The 20800-nt window shown below is 38.7% G+C and overlaps 1 protein-coding gene across 5 annotated transcripts in view; it reads left to right on the forward strand.

Moving 5' to 3' along the window:
* LOC126281346 (RNA-binding protein 41-like) overlaps positions 1–15045 on the forward strand; it is a 44103-nt gene extending 29058 nt beyond the window's left edge. For 3 of the 5 annotated variants that reach the window (XM_049980247.1, XM_049980249.1, XM_049980250.1), the window contains exons 2-6: positions 7781–7932; positions 8245–8553; positions 13584–14211; positions 14291–14438; positions 14533–15045. In XM_049980247.1, coding sequence (XP_049836204.1) covers positions 7781–7932; positions 8245–8553; positions 13584–14211; positions 14291–14438; positions 14533–14633 — 1338 coding nt within the window. In that variant the 3' untranslated portion in view covers positions 14634–15045. The remainder of the gene's footprint in view (positions 1–7780; positions 7933–8244; positions 8554–13583; positions 14212–14290; positions 14439–14532) is intronic. The other 2 variants (XM_049980248.1, XM_049980251.1) reach the window with 1 other exon arrangement.
* The last annotated feature ends 5755 nt before the right edge of the window (positions 15046–20800 follow it).

Below are 20800 nucleotides of genomic sequence, written 5' to 3' on the forward strand. Positions count from 1 at the left end.
TACATCTTAAATTACCCTTTCAAAATAGTAACTTACCTAGAACATTATTCATAAACACTTAAATAATAACTCGGGAACTTACTCTGGCATACTTGGAATCCCACAAATTAAATAATTATCCTCATCATTCTAGTAACACAGTGACATGTGGAAACACTAGGTTTATTGACGCAAATACTCAATTACTGGTGCTGATAAAGTTCTAGCAAAACTCTCTAATAATTGATAATAAAACATAGGCAAAATGAACAATAATAAAAATAGTACTTAGACATAAGTAAATGGCAACCCATCATAGTGACACAAGTGGTGGCAAAAGCGTGTCAGAAGCAAAAGTGCAAAATATTATTTCCCTTACACAAAACTTCGCTTTTCTCCAGTTACATTTTGTAGCAAAATAGGTGTAAATATTATCTGTTTTTCTTTGTATGCTTTTGTTTGTATCTCCACACCGAACAACACGTCTCTGGAATGTCCACCTACAGGTGTGCTGTCATTAAGTTGTGCCAATGTTACTAGTAATGCTGCAGATTAGTACAGTGTTATGTTAATACTTCCATTAGCAAGGTTTTAATTTAAAGTGGTTTTACACCTTCATCAGCTATCAGATCAATAAGTGCTGTTACCTTCCTTAATATTATTAAACATTTGGTAAGATATTTCTTACATCATTTTGTTCTTCGGGTCTTATAACTACGTAAGGTTGACTGTTGGCAGTTCGCTAGCCATTTGTTCTGAGTTTTGTTCGTTGTTTCTTTTGTTAACTCTCTTACCTACCTGCTTCCTAATACTCATTGACACCGGTACTGGTTGCCTCTCGTAGAATGGGCCTTTGTTCATGTGGAGGCTGGGTGGTGTTCCTTTCGATGTGCCGAGTCAAGTTCCTCTGGGTGGTCACTGAATTTCTCCCAGACTTAGCTTATGTTGTTCACAACAGTTATTCGTGAAGAATCTTCTTTTCAAGGGTCTCAGATAACTCAGTTGTTAAAGTTTATGGAACTATCATAATTAATTTACTCACTTAGATACTCTGTTCATCTAACATGCACGTAATTTATGAATTTTTATACTTCTGCATGAGTTGGGATGAAGGCTTGATTCTCTCAGGTATCCTTTACTTGGAACTGGTAGCTAATAACTTCTGAACTGGACAATAATTTTAGGGCTGTTATTCTGAATTGGTGTTAACTTGGGTTTTACTCTACTTTCTTTTATTTTACGATGGCATCCTTTTGACTGATGTGTTTCCCACACAGTGGTCACTTACAGAATAAATATCATGGCAAGGGCCGGCTTCATTGACGCCATATAAATCTGTTTATTAACTGTGAGGGTGGCAATACAACGTAGTTGGAGACCAATTTGAGATCCCAATGTCTCCTGTCGGGGTGCATTAGGCAGCAGTGTTTCTCTCTCTCTCTCTCTCTCACACACACACACACACACACACACACACACACACACACACACACACACACACACACACACTTACTTCTCTTTTTCCTTCCCTTTCTTGTTCTTTACTAAGAATTCAACTAGATGACATGAATAGATTTCCACCCCTGGGTAAAACTAGTAAAATCTGTAGGGCAATATTAGGCCGGTGGGTTTATTTTCATAACTATCTTCTGGGATTGACTGGTTATGCTACAACTATATGAATGTAAAAAAGCGTAGTGTGGGAAATTGATCCATGCTGTGGAGATGTATGGCCCGCTGCGAGGGTGGGGGGGAGCGAGGGGGTGGGGGCTGGAGTCTCTTCGTACAGGAGGAAGACGAGAGGTCGGTCTGAATAGCTAAGACGGGTTGGTGAGGGAGAGTTTCAGACACTGCTCGCGCCAGCGGTAGAGGTGGGAGCTGGGTAGGCATAACTAGGGAGTGGGGGAGGGGGGGGGGGTGGAACTCTAATGGCTGTTCCCTTGGCGGAGAGGCCTGCGGGGAAGGGGGAGGGGTAAGCTGGAGCGTCATAAGATGGCGGGGAAGGGCGAGCCTTGCAGTCTGTGGACAAACTATGAGCGGCAGTCTCACCTGGCATTGACCACGTGACTCTCTCTTTGGCATTTAATATACAGAAACCGGTAGTATCGTAATACTTACCGTGTCATCTCTTCAGCGTAGTATTATGAAAGCAATAAAATAGCACTTGTGGGGGGGGGGGGGGGGGGCGCCTTTCACTTTTAAAGTAGTATATTTGGTGTTTAACTAGACGTATGTATCCTTGCTAATTGAAACCAGTGTCTCTCTAGTCTGATGTCCGAATTGTTTTTTCCCTCTTTAACATTGTTATTATCTGTGTGTGAGTGCTTAGTACAAACATATACGTACTATGGTGTATTTCAAACAGTAGGTAGATGGCAGCATGTTGTCGCTGATCTAATGGCAGTTACAAAGGCCTGTTGCTAACATGTTACTGTGGTAGAGCTTTAGCAGCTGTTTCTGTTTACTATTCACTGAGTCAACAGGTGAAGTGTAAATCCATTTGACATCTGCAAGATTAATTGATTCCTAACCCTGTGTGTTCCACTGATGAGGACAACTTTTTCCTTTAATTCCGCTACTAATGAGTGTCTGTCAGTCCTTTGCTGCTATGACAACATTACTGGAGACATTAAGTGATGCAAGACAGAATGATTACAAAAACTCTTAATCCCTACCATTAGCATGTGACATCCTAAATTCTATTACCAATTGTTGCCAATACTTATGAATACTTACCACTAACATGCTTAAATGAACAACTTAAATAAATACATAGCAATGATGGCAGTTTCCCGTCAATTAATTTTCTTGGTTCACTAAAGGCTTTTCCAGTTAATTACATGGCATGTTGGACTTAGTCCCTGGAGCATGAACCATAGGGATATTTTGACCTTAGAGCACACCTAGGTTGTGATATGGTCCTTCATACGTAGGTGTAAACTTCTTTGTTCTCCCCTTTTTTACTACTGGATTGCGTAACATGACTAAATCTCTTATCTTGTACTCAGTCATTTTGGCTTTCTCATTATTCCTCTTTATCTGCTGGGCTGTAGCTTTTGCATTGTTCCCTCTTACTTTCTTCCAAATCGCTTTTAAATGTTGTGCCAAACCTTTCACGTCTTTGGATTTAATTCCAGGGGGCAGTTTGTCAATCTCAAAACGCGAATTCAGAGGTCGGCCATATACCGCTTCATAAGGGGTATATCCTGTAGCTTCATGGACATGGCTATTATATGCTGAGGTGGCGTATTGGATGTACCTGTCCCAGTCAGAGTGAGTTTTATTGATATAGTAAGAAAGCAAACATGTAACTGTGCAATGGATTCGCTCTAGGTGTCCGTTCACTTTCGGGTGAAATGGTGTCGTTCTCCACTTTTTGATTCGCAATAGTCGACAGACTTCTGTAAACAATGCTGACATAAAATTCATGCCTTGATCTGTAAGTACAGCTTCAGGACTTCCATATGGTAATACCAAGTCGGTGACAAATGCACGAGCTACAGTTTCTGTGGACATGTCTGGTATGGGAACAAGAATTAAGAATCTGGAAAAATGATCCATGATAGACAATATATATCTGTTATTTTGTGGACTCAAAGGGAAAGGACCAACAATATCTACTGCTACTAAAGCCCAAGGACAAGTGGCTTCTGGCTCTTGCTGCAAAGGTACCTTTGTTTGAGGTGGCAATGACCTCCTAATACAGGGCAAGCAATTTTGTATATGCTTTTGCATGTCTCGCCGTCTGCCTTCCCAGAAATAACGGGCAGCTATTTGGCAATTGGTGTCATGAAAACCATTATGACATACTTGCAGGCTATCGTGACATTGTGCTATTAACTTGGGACGTAGTTCTTTCGGAATTACTACTAGTTTACCCAGTGGGGTTTTTCAGTACAAAAGCCCATCGTCGACAGAAAATTCAGACAAAGTTTCATACTTCTGACATTGAACATCTCTTTGCTGTGCTTCCTTCAATTCTTCAATAGAAACATCATTGGTAACAATCACTTTAACTTTTCAGCGTAATGCATCGGCATTTTGATGCAACCTGCATGGTTTATGTTTTACCTTGTATTCAAATTCACTCAATTTTAAAGCCCAACAAGTTAACCTGCTACTAGGATCTTTTGGGTTCAACATCCACTGTAATGTGGTGTGATCCGAAATGACAGTAAATTTTCTCCCATACAAATAGCACCGAAAATAGGTTACACCAAACATGAGCACTAAGAGTTCCTTCTCAGTTGTACTGTAATTCAATTCCGCTTTGTTAAGCTTTCGAGATGCATAAGCAATTGGTCGTTCTTCTCCATCGATTTCTTGTGACAGAATGGCTCCTACAGCATAATCTGAAGCATCTACTGACAGAATAAATGGTTTTTCAAAATCTGGGTATGCTAGTACAGGGGCTCTAGTAAAAACATGTTGAATTTGTTGCATGGCTTCATCACATTTCTTGGTCCAGGTAAAACTAACTCGTTTCTTCAATAATTTAGTCAGGGGCTTAGCAATGGTTGCATAATTGTTCACAAAATGTGTGTAATAATTTGGAAGGCCTAAAAATGACTGTAATTCTTGGTGTTGGAAATTCCTTTACTGCTGTGGCTAAACAGGGGTCCGGTTTGACACCTTCACGTATTCTATGTCCTAAATATTGTCCCTGTGATTGGGCAAAGGCACACTTTTCCAGTTTCACACTCAAGTGAGCTCCTTTCAACCTTTCCAATACATCCCTCAGTCTCTCTGCATGTTCCTTTATAGTTTTAGAAAAAATAATAATGTCATCTAATTATACTAAACATGTTGTGGGTCTCAGTATCCGCAGCAACAGATCTGCAAATCTTTGAAAAATGGTAGGTGCATTCCTCAAAACAAATGGCATTCTTACACATTCTTATAATCCCGTAGATACAACAAAAGCAGTTTTAGGGCAATCCTAGGGTGCAACAGGGATTTGATGATATCCAGAGGGCAAATCAAGGGTGGTAAAAAACTTAGTTACCTATTAGGTCTAATGTTTCGTCAATACGCGGTAAGGAGTATGTGTCCGGAGTAGTTACTTGGTTTACCGCCCTCATATCAACACATAGATGATAGGCTCTCTCTCCTTTTACTGACTTTTTCGCCGCGACGACCACAGGGGACACCCACAAACTTGAGAAGGGTCGAATGATTCCTGCTGCTAATTGCTGCTGAATCGTATCTTCGACTACAGATTGCAAATGATATGGTATACGATACGACTTCTGCGCAATCGGCCGTGCTTCACCAGTCGGAATTTTGTGTTGAACCAGATCCATGGCTGGTGGAAACTGCCTCTCTTCAAACAACCGAGAAAATTCCTCTAACAATGGCTGCAACATCTTTTTCTCCTCAATGCTTAAATGACTCAACTTTTCCATCAACTGATTCTGCAATGATGACACGACGTAATGCACTTCTCTGACTGGACACTTCTTTCTCCTTCGTCCCTTCTCATCTTTACTTTGTGGAATTTCAGCTCCTCCTGCTTCTTCCAAGATCTCCTGTCCACTAGCAACAATAGTACCTTTCAGTATTACAACATCTTTCACACCAAAGTTATCTATACTCACTGGTATTGCAAAACCTTTCTGTTTTCTTTGCACTCAGCACATACTTCTATTAATATGAGCTAATACATCATTCTGGGTGAGTGAATCCACCAGAATGTCTGTCTTTGGCTGCTTCTGGTTCTTTACATTTATCCAAAGAATTTTTCCACTTCCGCCTCTTATCGTTACAGGTTCAGTAGTTTTTATCACCCACATCCGCAGTTTTCTGAGAGATTGTGAACGGTGCCTTTCACAGCTTTCTCGTGTCTGATGGGTTGGTACACTGCCAAAATGATGAATTATTTCAACAAACTGCACAGTTTGCGTTGGATTATTCACCATCCCGCGATAATGGTGCAAGAAGTCATTCCCCAATACTATGTCAGAATCACATTTCTTTAACCTTACTATTTCCATCTCTTGACTGTAATTATTCTCATCTATTTGCAGATTCACCACACACAAACCTGCAGGGACAATTATTTCTTCACCAAGGCCATTGACATGAAATCGGGGTTGCTGCAGCACCTTTTGATCGTTTCTATCTACAAATAATACACTAATTTGTGCACTAGTGTCAATTAAAATCTTAACTACTTTGTTCCCGAGTATGCCACTTAACACTAACATATTCCATCTCTTTACTTTCTCCGGTCCTCAGCCAGTGTATTATTCTGGTTGTGGGCACAGGTGGATGGCGGGGCTTGCCCCCACACGCTTTCCGGGTTTGACTCCGCTGCCTCTTCAGCAGTATCCCATTCCATTGCTCTTGTACCCATCGGCATGTTTGCAAAATTAGGGCCACTAGTGACCCAATAAATGACTATTACATAAAAGAGAGGTCACCAAATAAACTAATCCAGTGGCGGAGGGCTCGTGATGTTAATGTTTGAAGCAACGCTGCAACTTACATGAAGGTTGTATCGGTGCGATGCATTGGCAGCAACAAGAGCGTGATGGAGTGATGGCGGTGGTCAATGGTGGTTCGGCTGGTGGCTGACATAGGTGCGGGTGGGTGGCTGCTGGACCCTCGGGCGGTGGCAGGTGTGTTGGCGGCAGATTACCGCAGCTCAGCTTGTATGCGGGGGCGGCGGACCCCTCGCACCGCGGCGGGTGGCGTTGGTTCGCCGGCACGGTGCGGCAGGCTCCTGGCATGGTGGCGAATGACGCGACGACATCCGGCTCGCGTAGCCGGTTCCAGCAGACTCAAATGGTCACGTCACTGGAGTGCGTGCTCATTGCGTTTCTACTAACACAGCCGTGGTCTGTGTGCGGAGAGCGTGACGGCTGGCTATCACATTCTATACACGTGAACTGCTCGGCGATAGAAGTGTGACGAAGTGCAAGATACTGTGGCATCAGGCTATTGGCAAGTTACATTTGCCGAAAGAATTTGGATTAGCGAAAAAGTCGATATGGGAACGTATCCCGATTCTGACACCAGTTTTGTACAAGATGAGCTGGCTTAGGAGTGGAAGACAGTGGATGGGAATAAACCATTAGGACAGTTTTAGATAAAAGGCCATTTATTGGAAGTAAATGCATTGCATGGGTCACATGCTCAAGCCTAGGGAGGTGAGGGTGAGCAAGAATGGCCAAGTCCGAATGGTGTGGCAGCTACTGCAAACAAAGTCCATGGCGCCACCACACTGCTCATGAAATATTACATACATTTATTATAGAGACACTAGTGTAAGGAACCTGTGGGGGCGGTATGGAAAATTCCAGAGTGTGGCCTGGTCAGCGTTGTCGTCTGGGCGACGTTATCTCGTCAGCACACGGGGGGGAGCACGTGATCGAGATGCCTGCTGACTTGCTGTTGCCAGACCGTGGGATGAGAAAATTACAGGCAGCTAACGCTGCCAGCTAATGCTTGACTGTAACAAGCGAATAAAGTAACTTTTGAAAGCAAATAAAAATAAAATAAAACCCCCTACTCTCTGGCTCATCCTTACACTAGTGTCTCTATGATAAATGTGTGTAATATTTCATTAATTTCTTCATAGCATGTATTTGTTCTAATTTCTGAACCTATCCTATTTATTGTCACATGATTTACTTGCACTGTAAAGGGTCTGAGAGATTCACGTAATGTTGGAGTAATGTGACTTTATCCCTTATCAACCATAGTTTAAATTGCAGTAAATATACCTATGATCATTGTAATGTCACATTAACTATGACATAATGAATAATTTTAATTATAATATAACTTTTTTTCCTAGATAATGGCTAAGGTACAGAGTACGAGAGCAAAGCTCTATGAAACTAAATCGACAGTAGCAGATGAACCCACCGAGCATGTGGAATCTGCAGGTGACCGACTTATCAAAGAGCTGGTCACTAAGCAGTTGGACAAAAACATTACACTAGAAGAGTGAGTGTTTGCTGAATATTTTTCAGTTTACTTTTATATTAGTTAGGAGAATAATTGGGATAAGAACAATTTAACTATTTATGTGTAAAACTCACAATATTTGCTGAAAATGGACTTCTTATAAATAGACTGGACTGTATTTTTCATTGCATTGTCCTTCTTCATGGGTTTTATAAAATTTACATTCTTTAATCTCATTACCAGTACTTAAAAGAAATCTCAGTTGTGTATTATTTCTTTTGTTATTAACTACGAGTCATGTGAAAGCTGCCAAACCATCTACATTTGATTTTTAACAATAACATGTTTCAGGCAACTGCAAGACAAAAAACATTTTGAAAAAGCCTCTGAATATTGTCCATTTACAAATTTAACATCTGGGAAAAGCTCGCTGAAGCAGTTTGAAGAAACAGCAAAGAAAGCCGCCCATATAGAGGATTTGAAGTCATTTGGGCTCTCCAATGAAGAAGTGGAAATGGCACTAGATTATGAACTTGGGGAGGATCATTTCTCACAAAAATACAAAAAAGTTGAAAAATCTATCCTTTCATCACAACTGTTACTTATACATTCAAAAATAAACAATGGACTGAATGAACGAGAGCGGGAAGTGGAGAAAAGGTAACAAATATGTTATTTCAATTATTTAAGTCTGTACAGCATTTAATGTTCAGCTAATTTCACATATCCTCAATCAGAATACAAGCTGCTCACCAGTGCGGACAATGTACCATTGTAGTATACAGTCACTCCTTATGTACAGAATAATTTTGCGAGGAATTCCACAAAGTTTACAAAAACATTTAAAATACAGAAAAAGATATCAGGGCGATAAAAAGCTAAATGCCAGGATTCCTGTAACCCCTTTTTAAAATTCTCAAAATATTGCCACTGCCTTGCTTGTGTGTATACGCAATACTAATTTTCACAAAAGGGAGCATCTTAAAAAAGGAAAGTTTCTTCAGACATAGCTTTAATATATACGCATATGAAACTAGGCAGAAAATGAACCTACACATGAAAACAGTAAATACAAACTTATGCAAAAGAGAATTGTATGAGGATGGTTTGAAAAGTTCTCAGAACAGTACAGAAAAAAGTACTTACATCACTGCAACTTTTTTTATTTTACAATGGTCTCCTTGTAGATTAACACACTTGGTCCAATGATGTTCCAGTGCCTTGACCCCTTCTCAAAAATTTGTTTCCTCCAGGCCTGCAAAATAGTTGTCAACTCCGGCTATCAGTTCTTTGTTTAAAGTAATTCTTCATCCACCAAGAAAATTTTTCAGTTTTGGAAAGAGATGGAAGTCTGATGGAGCCATATCAGGTGAATAAGGTGGGTGTCGCAACAATTCATACCTTAGTTCACATAATTTTGCCTTGGTGACGGCATGTGTGTGTGGGCGTGAATTGTCTTGTTGTGGCACCCATCATGTAGATGATTTTTTTCATTTCTATTTCTTCAATTAAAATGTGATATACCCTTTCAGACGAAATTTGGCAAGCAAGAGCAATTTCATGCATTTTCAATTGGCAATCCTCCATGACCATTTTGGGAACTTTTGCAGTGATTTCTGGAGTAGTGACACATCTTGGTCAACCACTGCGCGGATCATCATCTAAGCTCTCCCAACCAAATTTAAATTCCTCTGTCCACTTGCCTTTTGATTTTTTGATTTTTTATTTATTTATTTATTTATTTATTTATTTATTTGAAAGGTGGCATTATTTCTGCTAAGATTGTTTACTTTGCTTATTTATACTGGCCAGCTTCAGAAATATAACCATTTTCAAGTGGAATAGTCCATAAATGTATGCCATACAACATATGACCAGACCTCTATCACATATTGGATCACATGATTAATAAACAAGTAAGTACAAGTCCTGCAAAACTGCATGGTACATGTTCTCACTCATCAGTATGTTGCCAGTATTGCAGAGCTCTTACTAACATGTTTACCTATTGTGTGATGCATCACACATTTAGATGCCTTGGTTGTTTATTTGGATGTCATATAAGGTATATTCAGGGATGGTCCACTTAAATATGGGTATTTATAGTGGCTTCAATTAACACAAATATACAGTCTCGGAAGAAATAATATCATCTTTTATGTAATCAGTTCTGATTTCATATTGTGGTTATTTATGTCTCTATCTAAGAAATCAGCTCAGTAAGTTTGGTATAGTTAGCTTAATAAGTCTTTATGTTTACATACGCAAGCTTGTATTTCATACAGATTTGCAGTGTACTTGATAATTTTCCATAGTTTCTTTTACCAATGAGTTAGTGTGATACAGCATGACAAGTACAGATACGTTAGGAGAGCATACAATGTTAAAAGTGTATCTTAATTTCATGTACAAGACTTTTCTTGTTAGAAATATGCTTGTGCTAGTTTTTTAGCATACTTTATTGGTTTGGTTATCCTACACTATATGACATCAAATATTGAAATTACGCAAAGGAAGCAAGTTTCAGTGTACGACTAGTGCTGACTTCTGACAATATTTTTATTAAATTGCCTGTTGGCTTCTGTCTCAGGTTCTTTGGCCAGCATTTGTGTGATAATTTTCCTGATGTTTTGGCAGAACGAGTGGCTTGCATTGTCAAAGCTTCATCCATCATTTCTGGAGTCCACCACGAGCAATGGAGGGTAAAGCTTTGACAATGCCAGCCCCTTGTGCTGGCAAAACATCAGAACATTATCAAATAAATGGTCAAATTTGTCAACAAGTGGCCACAAAAGCCTTAACAATGTTGTAATGTAACCAGAAGCCAGGTGCGCTATGAACATGACCACTTGCTCATCATGGTGTCCATAGGTGTGCAGTTTAGATTGTTGCTAATTATATCAATCCAGATCAAGTAAAATGATAGATTATCCCCATGAAATTGACAGGCTACTTGAGAAATGAACATTGGAAATGTTATTTGATAAGATCCTTACCCATCAGGGGCCTCATCATTGCTTATGGTTGAAGGATCTGGGCATTTCAATTGATTAATTTACTTTAACAGTTGCTGAATGATAGAGTTTGATGTGGTAAACATTAGATTTATTGAAACAATGTGCAATTTACTCACAACACATTATCATTCAGATTTCAAAAAATGTAAGACTGAATTTTACTAAATAAGATAAAATAATAATCAGAAAAATGAATGGTTATCATAGTCAAGAGGAGCATGATGCTGGACAGTTATGATTGACATGTTGCCTAGACACATAAATAACACAAAAAAGTTTTCAACCATGATTGTAAAACTGAAATAAATATGAAAAAGAAGCATATGAATCCAAACAGAGCACACAGCAGATCAATCAATATAGGATATGGAACAGAAAGAATCATTACCAGATGGGTAACTCCATTGAGTTAACTCAGTACTGAAACAAAAGATGAGTGGTTATGGATGACATCCCTTTGGAACAAGACTTAGATTGCAGAGAACATGCATACCAGTGTGAGAAAACAGATGTGAGCTGCTCTTCCCTTCATTTCTCACAATCACCAAAGTTGGAGGTGTACATTGCAGATGCGGCCATGGAATGGCTGTGAGTGAGACAGCTCCAGACAAGTCACCGTGTAACATGCTGCTGTGGCTGCTAACTGTTGCTGACCTGGGCCAAGGTGCTATGAGCACGTGTGGTGGATCTTGTCATCTTCTTGATTAGCAATTGCGGATGCCAGTTAATTCACAGAAGAACTGCAGAAACTTGCCAAAAGAAAGAAGTGGAAAAAAATGTGTCCAAGCACAGAATCTGAATCCAAATCAGAGTCCAGAGTCCACATGAGACCTCAGAAACAGAATCAGAATGATAGTCAGATCAAGAATGCTTCTCTAAATTTTGAAAGCCTTCCTTCAGTTATCAGAAAGGCCCCTGGCACAACTTTTCTATATACTTCCTGGAAGGGCCTAAGTGCTCCTCCAATGAGCCATCTAGAAGTCCATTCATGAGCTCCCACTACCACATGAAAGTTGTATCCACTGATGATATTTCTCTTTACAGAAATGGGAACCAAGTGTCGCCCCATCTCTACAACCAGACTTATTTGTCAGAAATTCTGGAGAATTTGTAGAGTTTCACAGAATGTTACCACAGAGAGGACAAGGTTTGAAAATTTCACAGACCTAAGTATGATTATATATTTCACTTTTGGAAATGGTGTCTGGAGACCAAAATACAGAACAATAATGCCAAGTAGACAGCTGAGGACCACCCCGAAGGTTTATTAGCAAGCAGAATTCTCACTCATTCCACCAGTAGTTTCCCACTGTGCTGTATAGGACACAAAGTCGACCATTCCACTGCCCATTGTTCAAGGTACCTGGAGGATAATCACTGAAACATTTGCTCAGCTGGCCATGTGGTCCACTAAAGTGAAAACTTTTACTTTGAGTGACAGGGAGCTCCTCAAGAGTGTGCGAACTGTTCTACCTGTTTCTGTCCATAGCAGAGAAGAGATTCCATGATCCAGACCGGATACATAAGGAGGAAAAGGTACAACAAGAATGAAATATTAGACTAGGTACAGAAAGATGAGTAATCTGCATTCCTATGGGAAATGACGACTCACATAATCAACATGCAGTATGAGTGAAAAGTCAACAAACAAAAACCGAATCATAAAGTAAATGAAGTCAGAGACTCTAGGGTGCAAATTCAGTATGCAAATAGGATAAAACGTGACATGAAAGGCTTGAAACAGGCCACCATCTCACTTCATAAATGTAGTTGCATGCAGCTTCTGCAGGAAGTTATGAATATGTGCTTTCATGAGAGCTTGACACCTATCCCAAATCACAGAAGTCTTGTTTATTTTGTGTCACTGATTGTTTCATGATTGTAGAAGATCTGAATGTGAATATAGACACAACTGTGTTTAAGAAACAGGCTGTACTCTAATTTATTGAACAGGAGTGGCTTTCTTCCAGAGCATGTTTCCTTTATTATTCACTTCCTGACCTGAATTTGCAACATCTAAATTGTAAAGTCTGCAAACAAAGTAGCTTCATTTTTATCTGCTATAATTGGAGGCAAGTTGTTAATGTAGAGTTGTTGTGTCGTAAATATCACTGTTCATGGTAGAGAGAGAGAGAGAGAGAGAGAGAGAGTTTATGCTTATGCTTATGCTTATGCTGAGAGACATAGTCCAAAATCTGAAAAACTGAGCATTTCTAGCATTCTTCTTCATTGTGCCTGTCTGTGAATCAGTGCAACCTCAACTATCCATTCCATATCATTTGTGTGTGCCATTCATTGGTTCGGTGTAGGCGAGTGATTGCCTTTCCATTTTGTTATATACCTATATTTCCATATTATTATTATTACTCAAAATTTTAATCTTAACAGTTTTTTAAGTAAGTATGGAGCCTGTAGTGGATTATAATATTGTGTGATGTAAGTGTTTTATAGTCATTGCTGCAGAGACAGGCAACTTAATTGTTATTTTAATAATTGTGTCCATAGTAAATTAAACTCATGACAGTGTCATAACTTCAGAATAAACAGCATTCTGAAACAAATATTAATTTCTAAAGCTGATGAATTGCATGTTTCACAGTACATTAGAATGGAGATTGTTAAAGAAGCATTTGGTCATTAGTTAAATTTACTCATTTGTGATTTTGTTTGCAGGTTGTCAGTTGGAAGGCATGAACAAGAATTGAGTTTATCTGTAAAGCCAGAAAGTTTACACACAAGGTTGTTGCAGTTTGCACTATCCTGCAAGGCTACAATATCTGACCCACGGCCTGGTAATCATCCAATTCATCATCTTAAAGAACTTGAGGAAGAGTTGTTTGGTTCTTTAAGAAAAAGACGTAAAAAAGAGAAAATTACCTATCCACAAAAATCAAGTGCCCCTTCTGCTGTTGAAAATTCACACTGCCATTACAACTACCATCACCATTCAACACTTTGGGATGTCAAAGAAAGTCCAATGGGAAAAGAAGATTGTAAGAATGCCAAGAAAAATACAAAACAGATAAATGAAACACGTGTGTATACTTGTAAACCTGAAACATTATACACCATAAAAGATGGTAAAATAGTGCAGTTAAATGCATTGCCCAAACATAAAACTGTCATGAAAGAGAAAGATACATGTGGAGGTCAAGCTTTTGTGTTGTCAGATGTAAATAGCAGTGAAGTACAAGTACTTTCATTAAGTGAGATTCAGAATAACAGACTAAACTTGGAACAGATTAAACAGCTACCTCGATTCCAAAATTATGACAGAGGCTTACCATCACCTGTAAGTATTGTGCGTACCTCATTAAACATCTTATATCTTGTGTTTGCTTTTCAGTATTCAGAATACTCCCTAATAATGTAACTTCTAGGTGCTGTTTCTCAAGAATTTACCTGGCTGTGTGAAAGAGTCAGATCTGGTATCAATATTTAACTTATTTGAATCATCTGAAGACAAGAGAATTATCTACAGGCTGATGACTGGCAGAATGAAAGGCCAAGCTTTCATTACCTTTCCAAGTAGGTTGCATATACAACCTATTTCACATTGACAAGTCAGTTTTCTCATTTTGTGGAATTATTAACTGATTCATTATAATTTTTATAATTACAGCTACTGACATGGCAACAAAGGCATTAGAAACTGTTAATGGCTATGTCTTAAAGGGAAAGCCTATTATTATACAATACGGAAAGTCATGCCCCACTGTATAACTAATCACAAGACATTCACAGTCACCAAAGATGATCACTCACAACAAATTATCTGATGACAGAGGCAGTAATACAAAATTCACCTGTTGAGTAGTACACAAAACCCAATGAGGAAAGAGAAGTAATGAATTACAAGTCAAGTAATTCATAATATGACTGTTGCTAGAAAATTGTCACCAGAATATTTGGTCAGCCTTGTCCTGATCTTTTTACTATGATTCATTCCTATTGTTTGAAATGTTAATGAAAGTAAAGAGACAGTTTGACTGTTATTGAAATAATGTTATGTGTTTCTCAAGTTTGATGATCAAACTGTGTACAGTTATATGAGAATTTATGTTAGATGGAGACAGTGCTGTAATTAGAACCAATAAGTTTTTAAAAGGAAAATCTTCAGATGGGCAATTTGAAATTATTTTGTTAAATATCAGCAACTTGCTTTGATATACCTGCAGTCCTTTCCTTTTTCAGCTTCCAGCTATCTCATTTGTAAGCAGATTCTCTGGTTTGATTACATATATGAAGGTTAACTAAATTTTTCACGCATTTTCATCCTGCTAGTTTAGAAAATACGAGGGCTATCCACAAAGTACATTACGTTTTGGAATTAAAAATAAATAAATTATTGGAATTTCGTAAAATTATATACAGATGAAAGCCACACTTAAATACTACTTTCCTACATAGTTGCCATTTAAATTAAGGCACTTATCGTAGCGATGGACGAGCTTGTAAATTCCTTCGTCATAAAATTCAACCTTCAACCACGTGGTTACCTCTTCTTTTGGGACAGAAAAGGTGTGATTTTTGTGGATTTCCTGGAAAGAAGCACTACAATAAACTCTCAAAGGTATTGCCAAATTCTGCACAGAGCAATACAAAACAAGTGCGGGGGAAAGTTGGGCTCAAAGATCTTGATGATTCACGACAACGCCCGGGCCTACACGGCAAATGCCACTCGTGAAGTTCTCGAATCTTTTAAGTGGGAGTTGTTTCCTCATCCGCCATGCAATCCTGACCTGGTACCGAGTGACTTTCACTTATTCCCAGCAATGAAGAAGTGGTTGGCTATGCAGCGTTTTGATGATGACGCACAGCTTCAAGAAGAGGTAGCCACGTGGTTGAAGGCGCAGGCAGCCGAATTAACACGCGATCTAGTGTCCAAGCTCGTCCATTGCTACGATAAGTGCCTTAATTTAAATGGCAACTATGTAGAAAAGTAGTATTTAAGTGTGGCTTTCATCTGTATATAATAAAAAAAAATTCCAATACTATATTTATTTTTAATTCCAAAACGTAATGTACTTTGTGGATAGCTCTCACACTTTTATTTTAATTTTTATTTTGAATCAGCAGCTGAAGTAATACAACCTAAACCAAGTCAGACTTAAAGAAACCAACAGAAGATCTAAATCAAACTGTATCAAGTGGTATACTTGTTTTAGTTTATTTCAGTATTTGTAAACATTCCTACCCAAGATCTCATGCAATGATTATTTTCATCTAGTCACTCTGCAACTCTGTTGTTACATTTCAAATATCATGAAAAACTTATTCACTTATTGAAAAACTGTCTTTTATTGAACTAACACTGTTGAAATGAATGATTCAAAGATACTGTTCAGTCAGTATGGATGTGATGCAATCAGAAATGTATGACTTACTTATTAATTTATTTATTTTGCAGAAAGTGATGTATTGCAGTTAACTAGTTATTAAGCTTCAATATGAATTAGAAGAACTAGAATGAATCAAAATAAGTGTTCAAAGTCAATTATGAACAGAGTTACTTAATTTCTGGCATGTTAACTAAATTTTTCACTGATCAAACAATGGAAAATCCAGGATGAAATGTAAAAATATTATGAAAAGGAAAGTTGCTACTCACCATATAGCGGAGATCCTGACGCACAGATAGGCACAACAAAAAAGGCTTTTGGCCAATAAGGCCTATTATTTTTTTTCTATTGCATATAAACATATATATATTGTGATACGTGAAGCAAGATCAGTATTATATTTCTATAGAAGTTTGGGAAATTTTATTACAGCTCAATACTGTTGATAAGAAATGTTGTGTAATACAGGTATTGTGAATTTTGAAGGATGTGATGTGCAGTTTTGTACACAGGTAGCCATTTGAAATGGTCTATCAGTTTTTAAAATGTAAGATGAATAATGTTTTTATGCTGACATGAAATATCTTTCTGTGTTCGGCTGATCAGTTTCACTAGTCAGAACCAAATGGATTACTGTAAATTCATGCAGACTTCGCTCTGGAATTCTATATTGTTACATCATAACCATAATCAAGACAAACTAAAAAGCAGGGTTGCCAATGAAGTAAAACACTTAGCACTGAAAGCACATTTTTTATGATTAGATTAGATTCAGTTTTCGTTCCATAGACCCAAGAAATGAGATGATTCTTGTGGGTGTGGAATATGTCAAAGTGTAACATAAAAACATAAAATATTTACTGCCTTGGTCATTTGTCAGGAGATTGTCAAAATAAGTGAATACAATGAGGTAAACTGGAACAGCTAATATTTACAGAATTAACACACTGTCAGAATGAAATATTGTTATTCACTATTAAAAAATTTATCATACACGAAATACCTAATCTTCACTGTTGTGACCGAGTGCTGTCAAAACTGATATCTAACAGACATTTTCACTTAAGCTGGCTTAACAGTATCTGTTAAGATATTCGTCTATAGAGTAGGAGGCATTGCCTATCAAAAAGTCTTTCATACTCTGTTTAAACTGTGTATTATCTGAAACCAAGTTTTTAATGCTGACAATTTATTGAAAATGTGTGTTCCTGAATATTGGACCCCTTTTTGGATCAAGGTAAGTGATTTTAGGTTTTTATGTAGATTGTTCGTATTCCTAGTATTGATACTATGTATTGAGCAATTGGTTAGAAATAGAGGTATATTGCTTGCAACAAATTTCATTGAGGAATCAATATACAGAGAAGCAGTGGTCTGAATACAAAGTTCCTTGAACAGGTTTCTACATTGTGTTCCTTAATTTACACCACAAATGAGTCTTATCACATGCTTTTGCACCCTCACATTAATGTACAACTTGAACAGAATTTAACACCAGGACAGAGCGTGCTGGCATTTATATTAACATCCACTATTCCAGAACCCACAAACATAAGAAATTTTGAGAACTTTCCAGAGAGAATAAATACTAAATAACAAATAATTGTTAGTGGTCAGGTTTGAACTGGTGAACTGTGGTATGCCTGCTAATGCTGTTAACTGCTACACTGCACTACGTGCAGCACAGCTCTCAGCATTGCTCTGTCTCCTGGAGAAACAGTGACCCACTGTTTCAGAAATCTCATTGGAGCTGACTACAGCACCCTGAATGTAGATCTTATCAATGCTCCCTGTATAGCAGCACTGGCAGGTCCTCAAGTTCTGGACATGTTATTACATCGTCATCACTATTATGACCATCAGATGTGGCCCCTTCCATTGAAACTTTGCAGGCATCGAACAAGTTTCAGTTTTCTTGAAAAAGAAGTCCTCATTATCGATCTGAACTTCACGATTGTAGTAGAGCTTTATATGGAAGACGGACACAGCATCTCCATGCTTTTGTCTTCTGGATGGGGTGTTTAACCCTTGACTTTTGTGAATGATGTCTGACAGGCAGTGAAGGATGTAATATGTTCTAAAGTAACATTTTAGTAAAGTTTGTGTTAGTACCTTTCCCCACGCAGATGTAAAAATCCATACAAAGTCGCCAAAACTTGGTCTCACTGGACAGTGTGTGGTGTTAGAGTGTTCTTGGACCATCCTTCTGGGTGTTCAGGAACCATGTGCAAGCTGTCAGGCACACTTCTTCAGTCCTGGTGATGAAGTCTTTCACATAGTCAACGTGAATATTTTCCTGTTGAAACAGGAACAGTGTATTCATTCTTGTTTATATCTTTTGAACGTGAGCAGAAAAAATGTTGTAAAGCCTGTAGTCTCTTGCTTCACTGTGTTATATACGAATGCCATGACAGGTCGTATTGTATCCTAATCTCTCTGTTTGAACTCAGCGTACATTGAGAGGTTATCTGCCAGTGTCTTAAAGCATTCTGTGAGGCCATTTGTCTGTATGTTGGAGGCAGCTGTCATCCAGTGGTAGATGCCGTAATGTTTTCTAATACTAGCCTCAGCTGTAAAACATTCTAGTGATCAGGACTCATCATACGGGGTGCTCCATGCTACAAAAAGATACCTTCTACAAGGAATCTGTCAACTTTTGAAGCCTCCTGTATCAGCATAGCTTTGGTGACAGTGTAGCTGGTGAGGTAGTCAGTGCAAACTGCTACCCATCAATTCCCATTTCTTGACCTTTGGAATCTCCCCAAGAGATCAATTCCAGTCTGACAGAATGATGCAGCTGGAGGTGGAATTGGTACCAGATGCCTCAGAGGTAATTAAAGCACGTGCTTGTATTGCTGGGATTCCTTATAGTATCTCATATAGTGTCTTACGGATTGCTATGCCTAGCCAGTGATACTAGCATCTGATTCTGTCTTGAATCCCAGGTAACCAAATGTTGGAGCATCATGGAAAAACTTCTGGATAGCTGGCCTTAGATAAACTGGATGATGAGCAACCATTTTTCACCCTATCGGACCATGTTTCTTCTTATACAATGTTCTGTTTATTAGCTGGAATTCTTCTTTGCTCAGTTCTTCATTTGTAAAGACTTCTGTGGTTTTCAGCAATGCTGATCTTCCCTCTGCTTAGCAGCAATGTCGTTTAAAGCAGTGACATCTCAAGATTTCATCCATACTGCTGTGTTCAGGCAATGGGTTCCCTGAAGGGTGGTTGGTGTCCTTGCATTTGTGTCTGCTTCCACATACCACTGTGACAATGTACTCATGGAGCCTCAGTGCCCATCACATCAATCGACCTTATGAATCCTTCAGGTCAGAAATATTGTGCGTCATCCTTCCTCATAGGGACAACAGGAGTTGACCAAGAATTCTCTGAAGTTTCAGTGCTATCATCTTGCAGCATCTTCCCCACTTCCTACTAAGTTATCCATTGTTCAGACAATGATACACTTCCAAGTGCTGGCTAATTGGTGAATGATCCCCACTATCTATAAAAAGTTTTACCATGGGCTGCTTGGTCTGTCTGTTCTCCACTCCAGATTTGAAAGGATCTGGGAATTCTTTAATAATGATGGGAGGTGAAGTAATGAATTAAAATTCATGCCGAGGTTGGGACTTGAACCCAGATCTCCTGCTAACTTGGCAGATGTGCTATCCACTACACCATCCTGGCACTGTGGCTAACACAATTTTAATTCATTACTTCAGCATCCATCTACAATTTTAATTCATTACTCCAGATCCATCCTCAATTTTTTCAGCTTCCATCCTTATCAAAGACAAAGTTGACACTCAATATGTCTCCAGGAAAAATGTAATTACATCAGATCATTAGATCTGAAAATTGTCGCAGAACAGCTAACATTCACCAACGTTCCTATTTCTGGCCAGATCTTATTGGCAGTATGATAGTAGCTTCCTCCATTGTGTTAAGTGTATTAGGCAGCACAATTCTTTGTTGTGGCACTTTGTGACTTATTCAGCTGTCCCTATGACTGCTCATGACAGTTAGTGATCCAAAGTTCTCCCTGACCACATACAATTGTTATGATCATCACTGGCAAATAGATTTCTTTTGTGAGCATGAGTAGCATTATAGCAGTCGACAAAACTTTCACAGTTTAACTGATCTCCTAGACTGATGGTTGTAATTGGTGTCATGATGGTGGGATAACAATGTCTGCAATGGTAAAGAATCACCCAGAGTTGTCTTTGTTACGTTTACTTGTTGGAATTGCTTCATAAATCTGGAGCTTTGACCTTCCACGAACTATGTCTGCTTGTGATGCCTGCAATATGTCATTATGATCACATTTTGTCATGTTGGCTGGATGTATTTCCAGTTGTGACTTTGAGCACGAGGCAGCAAGGGTGCCAGCTAGAGGAGGAATGCGCAGTGCTGTCTGTTGATTTGAAGACTTGTGGCAGACTGTGACCAGTTGCTCAAACAGTAAATGTTGATATTGATAAAGACCAAAAGGCATGTTTACTGCAAGCAGTTTTTCTGAGACATCATGTAATGGAACCT

This window comes from Schistocerca gregaria, chromosome 7, assembly GCF_023897955.1.
Source record: "Schistocerca gregaria isolate iqSchGreg1 chromosome 7, iqSchGreg1.2, whole genome shotgun sequence".
Lineage (NCBI taxonomy): Eukaryota > Metazoa > Arthropoda > Insecta > Orthoptera > Acrididae > Schistocerca > Schistocerca gregaria.